Source organism: Saimiri boliviensis, chromosome 7, assembly GCF_048565385.1.
Source record: "Saimiri boliviensis isolate mSaiBol1 chromosome 7, mSaiBol1.pri, whole genome shotgun sequence".
Classification (NCBI taxonomy): Eukaryota; Metazoa; Chordata; class Mammalia; order Primates; family Cebidae; genus Saimiri; species Saimiri boliviensis.
In genome coordinates, this window is record NC_133455.1 from 82,985,194 (window position 1) to 82,997,993 (window position 12,800).

Below are 12,800 nucleotides of genomic sequence, written 5' to 3' on the forward strand. Positions count from 1 at the left end.
CACCACCACGCCCAGCTAATTTTGTATTTTTAGTAGAGACAGGGTTTCACAATGTTGGTAAGGCTGGTCTCAAACTCCTGACCCTCAGGTGATCCGCCTGCCCCAGTCTCCCAAAGTGTTGGGATTACAGGCGTGAGCCATGGCGACTGGCCCTTTTATTATTTTGAGACAGAGTCTCACTCTGTTGCCCAGGCTGGAGTGTAGTGGTGCAATTTCTGCTTACTTTAACCTCTGCCTTCTGGCTTCAAGAGATTCTCCTGCCTTAGCCTCCTGAGTTGTTGAGATTACAGGTGCCTACTACCATGCCTGGATAATTTATTTATTTATTTTTTTGAGATGGAGTCTTGCTCTGTCACCCAGGCTGGAGTGAAATGCACAATCCTGGCTCACTGCAACTTCCACCTCCTGGGTTCAAGCGATTGTCATGCTTGTAATCCTTAGTAGCTGGGATTACATGCCTGGCTAGTTTTTGTATTTTTAGTAGAGATGGGGTTTCACCGTGTTGGCCAGACTGGACTCCCAACCTCAGGTAATCCACCTGCCTTAGCCTCCTAAAGTGCAGGGATTACAGGTGTGAGCCACTGTGCTCAGCCCAGCAGCTAATAAAAAAAAAATTTTTTTTTTTTCATAGAGACAGGGTTTCACCATGTTGTCCAGGCTGGCCTCAAACTTCTGACCTCAAGTAATCTGCTCGCCTCAGCTTCCCAAAGTGCTGGGATTACAGGCATAAACTACTGTGCCTGGCCCTAAATAATAATTATTTCAAAAATTAAAAATAGTAGTCAAAAATCTCTAATACCAAGACATCTTCAAGCCTAGTTTCATCAAACCTTCAATGAACAGATAATTTCAGTTTTATACAAACTGTTTTGGAGAACAGAAAAAGCTACTCAACTCATTTTATAATACTATTAAAACCTTGATCTCAAAACTGGACAAGAGTATATAAGGAAAGAATAATATAGACCAATCTCTAAAACCCACACAACAAAAGCCCTAATTATAAAGATCAATATAAAGTGTTACTTATTGGATTTTTACTGCAATCAAATGTGTCTTGGTAATTGTACCATGTAATACCCCTTTTCATTGGGAAGCAGCCTACCTCAATGACATCTAATCCAAATCCATAATCTTACAGTTCTTTTAGGTTTTCTTTCTTTCTTTCTTTCTTTTTTTCTTTTTTTTTTTTTTGAGATAGAGTTTCACTCTTTTGCCCAGGCTGTAGTGCAGTGGTGCAATCTCTGCTTACTGCAACCTCCACCTTCCAGTTTCAAGCTATTCTCCTGCCTCAGCCTTCTAAGTAGCTAGGATTACAGGCATCTACCACCATGCCCAGCTAATTTTTGTACTTTTAGTAGAGACAGGATTTCACCAGGTTGGCTAGGTTGGTCTCGAACTCCTGACCTCATGATCCACCTGCCTCGGCCTCCCAAAGTGCTGGGATTACAGGTGTGAACCACGGCACCTGGCAGTTCTTTTAGTTTTTTTAAATTATTATTGACGTCTTCATCTTGAAACTTCAAGTCATATTTGGTTCAAAGCTTTCCTCCTCTCACCAGAGCAGGCTGGACTTGTGGCTCTGGTGACCTGGAATTGGGAATAGGGGTGTGGGATGTAGGGCATAGGTCTTCTTGTCACATCCCGTTCTGTATTCCCAGTTATTACTTGTGGTACTCAGAATTCCAAGAATGACTCCCAGTGACCTTGCCCATGGATGATCCCCTCCCCTTTAAGTGTGGGAATCTATGAATATGATGAGCTATTACTCCCATGGTTCTGTTACATTACATGGTAAAAGGGGGATGATCTGGGTTGGCCTCAACAAGTCAATGAGCCTTTAAAGTCAGAGTTTTTTTCTGGCTAGTAGCAGGAGAGTAAGTCAGAGGTTGAAAACACAAAGGTGATTGAACACCCTGTTGCTGGTGCTAGCTTAAAGATGGAGGGGAGTGTGTGCCAAGGAATTCAGGAAGCCTTTAGGAGCTGAAAGCGGTCCTCACTGCCAGCAAGAATAAGGGGACTACCATCCTACAACCACAAGGAACTGAATTTGGCCAACAATTTGAATGACCTAGAAAGCAGGTTCTTCCCTAGATCCTTTAGCTAAGAGCCCAAGCCGGCCCACACCTTGATTTAGGCTTTATGAGACCTGGAACAGAGGAACCAGGTGAGGCCACCTGGATTTCTGATATATGGACTGTGAGCTAATAATTTGTGTTGCTTTAAGCTACTACATTTGTGGTAATTTGTTACACAGCAATAGAAAACCACCCATGACTCCAGCCATCCCAATACTAGTTAGGGTGGCAAGGAGAAAGGAGAGGAAAATTACATTTCTTTACATAATTGCCCTTCAAAATTTGTTGCCCTTTTATTAGCAGGACATAACCATGGTTCATTATATGAACAACCTCAACTAGATGATGGGAACCATTTCTGTCCCTTTCTGTTGGTTGTCCCAGTTTCTCTGATTATTACCAATTGGCCATCAGTTCCCTTCATCTGGCAGGTGTCCAAATAATATTTCTTCCAAAAGACCTGTGGCATGCTCTTGGTAGGAAGTTGAGCAGGGGTACATCAATGAAGCTCAACTTTTTTCTCCCTAGTCCAGCACATTCTACCAATAGATATCCTATGTCTTTTGCTTCCAGGGTTCTATTACCCAGGTAGTGGCCATCTTAGGAGTTACCAGCAGAACTGCTTATACTCCTTCAATCTTCTCCAGGAACCACTTAATCTGGGGGAAACTCCAGTACCCTTTCCACCCCAAAGAGTGGGGGATGCTGCTCAACCTTACTACCTTTCTTCAGCCAGCTGAGTGGCTCTGCAACTTTCAGACACGATATAATCACAGATCTCAGATTTAGGTCAGCTGGGAGATTGTAAACTCTTCGTTCCACTAAAAGATGACTTCTATTGTTCCTGGTCCTTTCTTAAAACTTTTAATGGTGGCCAGCACGGTGGCACACACCTGCAACTCCAGCACTTTAGGAGGCCGAGGCGGGTGGATCACCTGAGGTCAGAAGTTCACAACCAGCCTGACTAACATGGTGAAACCCAGTCTCTACTAAATACAAACAAATTAACCAGTCATGGTGGCACATGCCTGTAATCTGAGCTACTTGGGAGGCTGAGACAAGAGAATCGCTTGTACCTGGGAGGCGGAGGTTGCAGTGAGCCAAGATCGCGCCATTGCACTCCAGCCTGGGCAGCAAGAGCAAAACTTAGTCTCAAAAAGGCTGAGTGCAGTGGCTTACACCTGTAATCCTAGCACTTTGGGAGGCTGAGGTGGGCGGCTCACGAGGTCAGGAGCTCCAGACCATCCTGGCCAGCATGGTGAAACCCCGTCTCTACTAAAATACAAAAAATTAGGCATGGTGGTGTGCGCCTGTAGTCTCAGCTGCTCAGGAGGCTGAGGCAGGGGAATCGATTGAACCCGGGAAGTGGAGGTTGCAGTGAGCTGAGACTGCACCACTGCACTCCAGCCTGGAAACAGAGTAAGACTCCCTCTCAAAACAAACAAACAAAAACTCTCAACGGTGAAAGTTATCAAACCAGTTCAGCCTGTATTGCCCCTGTGGGAACCAGAGTCTCAGGCCAAGAACTAGGCCTTATTTGAACTTAGCTTTAGAGAACTGAGTGTTCTTAACAGGGCAACATTCCTACTAAAATCTCTGAAATAATAGTTATCTTCTAAGAGCAGGAACTCAATTATACCCCCATATCATCATGTAATACTTTTCCTGTTACAAATTCAATTCACAAATGTCCAAAAAAAAAAAAAAAAGAGAGAGACCCATTGTAACTAAGTAGAATTGTGTCTGAGTAAAGCAAGGAAGGTTAATATTAGAAAATCTATCAATATAATCTTACCACATAGGCAGATTAAAGGAGAAAAGCCACATGGTCATTTCTAGATGCATAAAGAAGAAGTGTATAAAACTGATCACTCATTCATATTTTTTTAAACCTCAAAAAAACAGGAAAAGAAGGAACCTTTTATGTAATAAAGAGCACCTACCTATAATTTACAGCAAACATCACATTTTAAAAGCATTTTTACTAATGTCATGAATAAGATGAGGTTGCCCACTATCACTGTCACTATTTCATAAAGAAAGAATTGTTCTAATTGAGAGGGGAGACCCCTTCGCCTGCTTCTATTTCACTCCTCCCTCCCCACTTCCAGATGGGAAGGAGAGTGAAAAAGGAAAGTAAAATAAAATAAAATAAAATACCAAAGAGCTGGGAAAATGACTCCCCTTTTAGTTCCCAGCATCTCTGCTATCTGATAACCTTGAAAAAGCTGCAAATGAATGTCATCCCTGCCGGCTGGATCCCGGCACTGGGTGACACCCACACGTCTCCACAAACCAGGCTCCCTCCTGGAAACACCTTTGCCAAAAACCAGCTTGTTGCTTTGGTCTTGTCTCTGTAAGCCCCCTACCCTGCTGGTCCCAGCTCACACTGTATATGAATTAGCAAATCAATGAAGCCAAAAGATTGTAAGGTTGGACGTCCAGCAAATGGACAAAGATATAGTTCCGCCTCAGTTTCCCCTTTAGCATTGTAAGCCTAAGACCTCTGGGAGCTTGGTGAATGAGGCTGTGGCCCCTCACAACTCCTGGCTGAATGAAAAGCCACTTCCTTCCTCAGTTCGGTGTTTGAGAGGTTTGTTCCCCGCCGCTCCTGCTTCATAATGGTTGTAAGAAAATGAAAAAGAGGTATAAGAAGAGACAAGTTGGTGATTTTTGCAAATAATATTATCTACACAGAAAATCCAAGACCATTTACTGAAAAAGTAATAGTACTGTATAACAAAACAAAATGCAGCCTGTAGTCTCAGCACTTTGGGAGGCTGAAGCGGGTGGATCACTTGAGGTCAGGAGTCAGAGACCAGCTTGGCCAACATCGTGAAACCCCGTCTCTACTAAAAATACAAAAACTAGCCAGTCATGGTGGTGGGTGCTTGTAATACCAGCTACCTGGGAGGCTCTAGGCAGGAGAATCCCTTGAACCAGGGAGGCAGACACTGCAGTGAGCCGAGATTGTGCCACTGCACTCCTGTCTAGATGACAGAGTGAGACTCCATATCAAAAAAAAAAAAAAAAAAAAAAAAAAAAAAAGCAGTATTGCTGGCTATTAAGATCAAAACACAAAAATGAGTAATTTTTTCATATATCAGCAATAACCGAATAGAAAATAAAATTTAAAAAGGAAGATGTAATTTAAAAACAGCAATGAAACTTATAAAACACCTCCAAAAAAAGCTAGCCAAACATACAAAGGTTTAAGGAGGAAATGATAAAGCATTATTAAAGGATGTTAAGAGAGACCTAAAAAAATGGAGTGATATATCATATTCTTATCTGGGAAGAATGCATACTGAAAAGAAGTCAAATTAGTTTGTCAATCCAATGCAATGCAAAGCAAAATCCCAAGAGGATTCTATTTGTGACTTAGACAAATTGGTTCTAAAAGTAATGTCCAAGAAGGGTCAAAACAATACTGAAAAAGATAAGGAGAGCTTTCCTTGTTACATATTAAAACTTACTATAGGGCCGGGCGCGGTGGCTCAAGCCTGTAATCCCAGCACTTTGGGAGGCCGAGGCGAGTGGATCACGAGGTCAAGAGATCGAGACCATCCTGGTCAACATGGTGAAACCCCGTCTCTACTAAAAATACAAAACATTAGCTGGGCATGGTAGCACGTGCCTGTAATCCCAGCTACTCAGGAGGCTGAGGCAGGAGAATTGCCTGAACCCAGGAGGCGGAGGTTGCGGTGAGCCGAGATTGAGCCTTTGCACTCCAGCCTGGGTAACAAGAGCGAAACTCCGTCTCAAAAAAAAAAAAAAAAAAAAAAACAAAAAAACTTACTATAAGGCTTACTATTCTATTTACTGTAAGGCTTACTATTCTATTGCCTAGCAAGTTCTTTTAGAGGTGTATGCAGCCTCCTGTCCTGGTTGTTTATGGATTCATATATTTACAGTGACTATATAAACACAGATGCAGTGGACAGGCATCAAATTGATCATTATCAACAGAAGGGAGGGGAATGGGATAAAGAATAACAGTGAAATTTAAATGTTCTAAGCAATGTTTCGTTTAAAAAATATATTTAGGCCAGGCATAGTGGCTCACACCTGTAATCCCAGCATTTTGGGAGGCAAAGGCAGATGGATTGCTTGAGGTTGGGAGTTCCAGAGCAGCCTGGCCAACTTGGTAAAATCCCACCTACTAAAAATTCTAAAAATTAGCCAGGCAAGGTGGTGCAATCTTGGCTCACTACACTCCAGCCTGAGTGACAGAGCAAGACTGTTTCAAAACTAAATAAAAAATTAAAAAAAAAAAGTTTGGGCTGGGTGCAGTGGCTCACATCTGTAATCCCAACACTTTGGGAGGCTGAGGCAGGCGGGTCACCTGAGGTCAGGAGTTCAAGACCAGCCTGGCCAACATGGTGAAACCCTGTCTCTACCAAAAATAAAAAATTAGCCAGGTGTGGTGGTGCACGCCTGTAATCCCAGCTACTCAAGAGGCTGAGGCAGGAGAATCGCTTGATCCCAGGAGGTGGAGGTTGTAAGGTTGCAGTGAGCGGAGATCACATCACTGCACTCCAGGCAGCCTGGGTGATGGAGCGAAAATCTGTCTCCAAAAAAATAAAAAATAAAAATATTTGATACAGAAATAAAAAATGTGAATTCTGGGTAGTGGTTTCTTTTTTTTTTTTTTTTTTTTCCAGAGCAGAACTTGAGGTGGTTTCTTTTGTTGAATTATTAACTGCTCTGTGAATGTTTCTGCATGTTTCAAATTAAACAAAAGTTGATTAATTTTCAAAATAAAAACAAAAAGTCTTTATATTCACTATTTGCTGCTGGGATTTTGCTTTTTATTTTTTACTTTCCAAGACAGAGTCTTGCTCTGTCACCCAGGCTCGAGTGCAGTGGCACCATCGCAGCTCACTGAAACATCCACTTCCAGGTTCAAGCGATTCTCCTGCCTCAGCCTCCCAAGTAGCTGAGATTACAGGCTTGCACCACCACACCTGGCTTATTTTTGTATTTTTAGCAGGAACAGGGTTTCACATGCTGGTCTCAAACTCCTGACCTTCAGTGATCTGCCCGTCTCAGCCTCCCAAAGCATGGGATTACAGGCGTGAAACACTGCACCTGGCCTGGATTTTGCTTTAACACTATTCAGTTCCAGATGTTTGGAAAGACACATGGAATTTGAACTACTTCTGTAATATTAAATAGTCTCATAAATATTGTGAAACTCAGCATTCTAAACATGGTTTCTGGGCGAAATGTTGTTTAGTTTTCACCATGCTTTAAAGCAGGAGTCCCCGAACTTTTTACACAGGGGGCGGGTTCACTGTCCCTCAGACCGTTGGAGGGCCGCCACATACTGTGCTCCTCTCACTGACCACCAATGAAAGAGGTGCCCCTTCCTGAAGTGCAGCAGGGGGGCCGGATAAATGGCCTCAGGGGGCCGCATGCGGCCCGCAGGCCGTAGTTTGGGGACACCTGCTTTAAAGATTAGTTGTGGCTAGGTATGGTGGCTCATGCATATAATACCAGCACTTTGGGAGGCTAAGGTGGGCAGATCACTTGAGGCCAGGAGTTTGAGACCAGCCTGGCCAATATGGAAAAAACCCATCTCTGCTAAAAATACAAAAATTAGCCGGGTGTGGTGCCACAAGCCTGTAATCCCAGTTACTCGGGAGGCTGAGACTGAAGAATTGCTTGAACCTGGGAGGTGGAGGCTGCAGTGAGCCAAGATCATGCCATTGCACTGCAACCTGGGTGACAGAGACGTGGCAGACGACCAGAAGGTGTTGGACGAGGCAGCCATGCCATCTCTTCTTGCGAGCATTTATCTTCACTGTTTGAAGCCTTGTGACCCATCAGGACCCGGAGGCTGTCTGATCACATTACTAGGATGCCTATCTTTGGGTTGGGAGATGCTGGTTGGCCTGAAGGGAAGATCAGAAGAACGCCTGTCGAAGATGGGTTTCTCCTGCTCCTCCTCTCCCGACACTGCCCAGGATCCTGGTCTTGGCCTCCTGCCCTGCCAGGGACTTGACCGAAAGGGTGGGCCTGCTGGCAGAGTTGGGGCTACTGACCACAATGTTGCTGGTGGGCCTCTTGAGGATGAGGACCTGTGGAGGGGGTCCCACAGGAAAACTACAGTCCTGTATCATAATGGGCACTTTGGGAAGAGATCTGGCTTTTCTGCTGTCTTTCTGTGTGATCTTCAGGTTTTTTTCAGAGGTCTATTTCCCTGCTGTCTGCTGCCTCCTCCCAGCTCTCAGCGACCTCCTCATATTCCATCTCACTTGCTGCTTTCCAGATGACTTGCTTTCTTATTCTGTATTTTCTTTGACTTTTGCAGTATTCAATATTATTACTTGATTCTGGTTTTTTAGACATCACTATATGGCCCTTGGCTTTCTGGTCATTCCTCTAATTCTTTTGCTGTTTCAAGCTCTGTTCCAAGTCTGAGCTTTTTACCACTGAATTCTGTTCTGTGACACATCACCTAAAACGAACTCAACTTTTCTTTCCCCCCAGACTTTTTTGATCAGCAGTATTTTCAACTTCTTGTGGGAAGCAGAAAACTTCCTTTTTAAAGTTCCTTTCTTGGTAAAGAATAACTGTGCTAATAACTTTAAGCCCTATCCTATGTAGCTGTTAGACATGCCATGCTTACAGGCACGTAATACATTCTATGTCCTTGTACTTTAACCAAGATATCTGTGCTGGATGTGCTCACAGGCATGTCCCAGCTCTCCACTGCTTTTACCTGTTTAAAAAAGTTTTAAGTAGTTAGTTAGCCAATTGGGCTTTAGTTTAGAGGTCTGGCTCCAGCCAGCGGGGGTCAGACACAGCAGTAAGGATGACCCCCAAATGCCTAAGGGATACATTTGTGTTTTCCTTTGATCATTGTACTCTTGAGGCACAATAGCTAGCAAGGGTACCCTTTCTGCAGTCCAGGAAGTAAAACTTTCGTTGCTTTAAGATATTTTGCTAATTTTTCTATGCGGGACCAAGTATCTATTTCCAACAATACTGAATCATCATGCTGTGGCAGTGCTGGTACACATAGTTTTGAATACCAGGTTCTTAAGTGAATCCTTTTTGCTTCTCTCTCTCCCCCATCCCCGCTTCTTCTCCCCTCTGCCTTCATTTCTGCCCCTTCTCTTCCGGTTACATTAAAAAAGGTCTAATCTTATCAGTTCTGCCTTTTGCTTCTGCTCTAATAATTTAGTCAAGATAATTTTTTCAAAGCACAAGGCCAATGAGAAGGGGTAAATTTGGTCTAGAAGGCAGCTGGCCTGACTATTCTGAGATTGAATAGTCTTGGTGGTCCTGTTAAAATACAGTTTGAAGCAAATCACCTGTTTTTATGCTCCTAATGTCTACTCTGTTCAAAGCCCAAATTTCCTTGCTTGGCATTTAAGGAGACTACAAGTTCTTAAAACTTATTCTTGACTTTAATGCAAGTCAAATTTATTTATTGTATCTCAAACAGTCATCTTATATTTTCTTTTCTGCATTTTGTGATCGTTTTCTTGTGCCTGGAATACTCTGCTTTTATTTAAGTCTCACCATCTTTCAAGACACAAAATATGTGTGCTCTTCTCTGAGGCCTTTGTGAACTGTCCCCAGCATTCACTAAGCAATTCGTTGTCTCTGAAATTTTATAGCACAAACCCATTCATTCACTTGATATTTAACAAATACCAACTTCTAGCACTTATCTTTTCATGCTTACATTTTCTCACTGCTTGAGATTTTCTTTTTTTTTTTTTTTTTGAGACGGAGTTTCGCTCTTGTTACCCAGGCTGGAGTGCAATGGCACCATCTCGGCTCACCGCAACCTCCGCCTCCTGGGTTCAGGCAATTCTCCTGCCTCAGCCTCCTGAGTAGCTGAGATTACAGGCACATGCCACCATGCCCAGCTAAATTTTTTTGTATTTTTAGTAGAGACGGGGGTTTCACCATGTCGACCAGGATGGTCTCGAACTCTCGACCTCGTGATCCACCCGCCTCGGCCTCCCAAAGTGCTGGGATTACAGGCTTGAGCCACCGTGCCCGGCGAGATTTTCCTTCATCCAGTGTCAAGCACTGAGTCTCACAATCAGAAACCCCACTGCATTTGATCTGGTAAAGACAATATCTTTTTAAAAGACACATATTAAATCCTTTAAGTTAATCATATTGGCAATGAACTTAAATCAACTGAGTGACCACTATGTTTAAGGAAGATTCCTTTTTAGTAGGCTGGGGAACGGGAGAAGGGAAGGATGTAACTTTATTTAAAAAAAAAAAAAAAAAAAGGTCCTTCTTCACAAGAAGGCTTTGCAATGGCTGTGTTTTTGGGTTTAGCTGACTCAATTCTTTATGTCCTCAATTTATGAACAAAATCAAACATTTTTGCCACACCTCTGTGAGCGAGTAGGTGAGTCAGAATGAGTGTATAATATATAAATATATATTTTAATGATAATAAAGGTGTAGATTAACTAACCCAAACTTTTTTTTTTTTTTGAGAATCTCACTCTGCCGCCCAGGCTGGAGTGCAGAGGCACAATCTCGGCACAATCTCGGCCCACTGCAGCCTCCACCTCCCGGGTTCACGCGATTCTCCTGCTTCAGCCTCTTGAATAGCTGGGACTACAGGCTTGCGCCACCACGCTCGGCTAATTTTTTTGTATTTTTAGTAGAGACGGGGTTTCACTATGTTGGCCAGGCTGGTCTCGAACTCCTTACCTCAGGTGATTCCCCCGCCTTGGCTTACAGGCATGAGTCACCAAGCCCGACCAAACCCAAACATTCTAAAAGCGCAGAGTAGCCGTTCTCCACCCCACCAAGGGTAACCAGCATCTTTGTTCTCCAACCAGAACAGCTGTATGCACCGGTGTATAAGCCTGCCTAAAGTGTTATTTTAAATCCTTTTTAAAAAAACAGTCCTTAAAATAACCTGTGTACAACTCCAGCGTTTGGCGGAGTGGGCTTAATATATTAAACAGTTGTTTTGTTTTCTTTTTGGTAACAGCGACACAGAGATCCGCATTTGTCGCAGTTTCCACAGAGGGCGGGATGTGTAAACACAAGAAATACAAAAATAGCGCAACGGCTAAAGGAGTGTCCCAGCACGGCGCGCCAAACCAGGCGGGAACCGTGTAGGGCTGACTCCCACCAGCCAGGGTTGCGGCCAAGACCCCCGCCCCGCCTCAAAGCCCGCCGCGCTGACGTCAGGGGCGATATTCCCGGCTCCACCCTCCCGGAGGCGGTGCGGCCGAGCCCAGAACCCAATTGGAGGAGGCGGGGCCAGGCGCGTGCACGCGCACAAATGCCCGGATGCCCCGCGTCGCCCGGCGCGCTTCCCTCGGGCGGTAGGGGGCGCGCACCGAGTCACCGCGGTGAGCTTGGCTGCTTGTGGGGCCTGTGCGGCCCTGCGTGTTGGGAAGATGGAGCAAGAAGCCGAGCCCGAGGGGCGGCCCCGACCCGTCTGACCGAGATCCTGCTGCTTTCGCCGCCAGAACACCCGTCCCTCCTAGGACTAGTGCGTTGGAGCGCCCAGTGCCTGAGCCCCGAGAGTGGAATGGTCCCCGAGGCCCAGGGCGTCGTGCTTCCGCGCGCCCCGTGAAGGGAACTGGGGACCCTCGAGGGACCCCCCCGACTCTAACCGCGAAAACCCCGAATGGTGTGAAGCAGGTAGCGGCCCGGCAGCGAGCAGTCACTTCTGGGTCTGGGCTTGACGGTTTTCTCTCCATTGCTGGTTCCCAGCCTCTGCCCTATCGCAGCCTTTGTGCCATTCGTGGCGGGGGGCTCGGGGCTCGGGGCACGTGGCTTTGCGGAGGTTTTGTTGGACGGAGGCTAGGCTGTCGCCGCCGGGGAGGAGGGCGGGGTTTCGGCCTGCTCTCGCTGCGGGGGGGCGGGTTCGGGGGGTCTCCACGAGAGTCCGGGGTAAAGGTCACGTGGGCGGGGGACTGCGGGGCCACCTCAGGGCGGGGGTCCGGGTGATCGCAGGTGCCTGTCCGGTCGCCGGTTTGAACGCGGCGCGGAGTCTGGGCGGGATTGGGCCGGTTCCGTAGGCAGGTTGACTCAGCTTTTCCTCTTGAGCTGGTCAAGTTCAGACACGTTCCGAAACTGCTGTAAAAGGAGCTAAGCCCTGACTTGTCTCCAGCTGGGGCTATTTAAACCATGGATTGTCCCAGCTGTGTTCAGTGGCTATTGGAGGGTGGACTTGTGGGCACGGACGCACACCGCTTTTTCTCTACCGATCCAGGTAAGCACCGACTTCCTTGTAGCTTTAGTTTTAACAAAGGCGTTTATGTCCTTTAGTTAAGATGTATTTTTCACAGATGTTTTGTGATTTCCAGTTTTCATCTTGTCTTTTTTTTTTCCTCCTTGTAGGCAAATGTGCAATACCAACATGTCTGTACCTACTGATGGTGCTGTAACCACCTCACAGATTCCAGCTTCGGAACAAGAAACCCTGGTTGGTATTTTTGTCTGGTGTAACTTTAAGAATAAAATTTATGAGGTGATCAACTAAATTTCATATACCTCAATTGTAGCATGGCTCTGTTAATGAAATTGTATGTGCATAGCCTAAAGTGTGCTATCTCGGACATAACTGCATGGAGTTAAAAACTGTTAACAATTGGTCAGTGTTTTATTAGCCCTTTGCCACATTGGCTTTACAAATTAGTTCCATTACATTCTTAAGTGTGGTTGCTGAAGTTATATTTGTTATGTGATCCATTTTTTTCCTTTTTGACTTCCCAG

The 12,800-nt window shown here is 45.1% G+C and overlaps 1 protein-coding gene and 1 pseudogene across 2 annotated transcripts in view; one reads left to right on the plus strand and one right to left on the minus strand.

The window, feature by feature from the left end:
• Positions 1 to 7,881: 7,881 nt before the first annotated feature.
• Positions 7,882 to 8,380, minus strand: LOC101036616 (SUZ RNA-binding domain-containing pseudogene; annotated as a pseudogene).
• A 2,996-nt stretch (positions 8,381 to 11,376) lies between these two features.
• The window catches only part of MDM2 (MDM2 proto-oncogene), a 46,180-nt gene continuing 44,756 nt past the window's right edge, over positions 11,377 to 12,800 (plus strand). The window contains exons 1-2 of one of the 2 annotated variants that reach the window (XM_010337290.3): positions 11,377 to 11,723; positions 12,426 to 12,510. In XM_010337290.3, the coding sequence (XP_010335592.1) occupies positions 12,430 to 12,510 (81 nt within the window). In that variant the 5' untranslated portion in view covers positions 11,377 to 11,723; positions 12,426 to 12,429. Of the gene's footprint in view, positions 11,724 to 12,057; positions 12,298 to 12,425; positions 12,511 to 12,800 lie in introns of those variants that run through there. The other variant, XM_003926552.4, reaches the window with a different exon arrangement.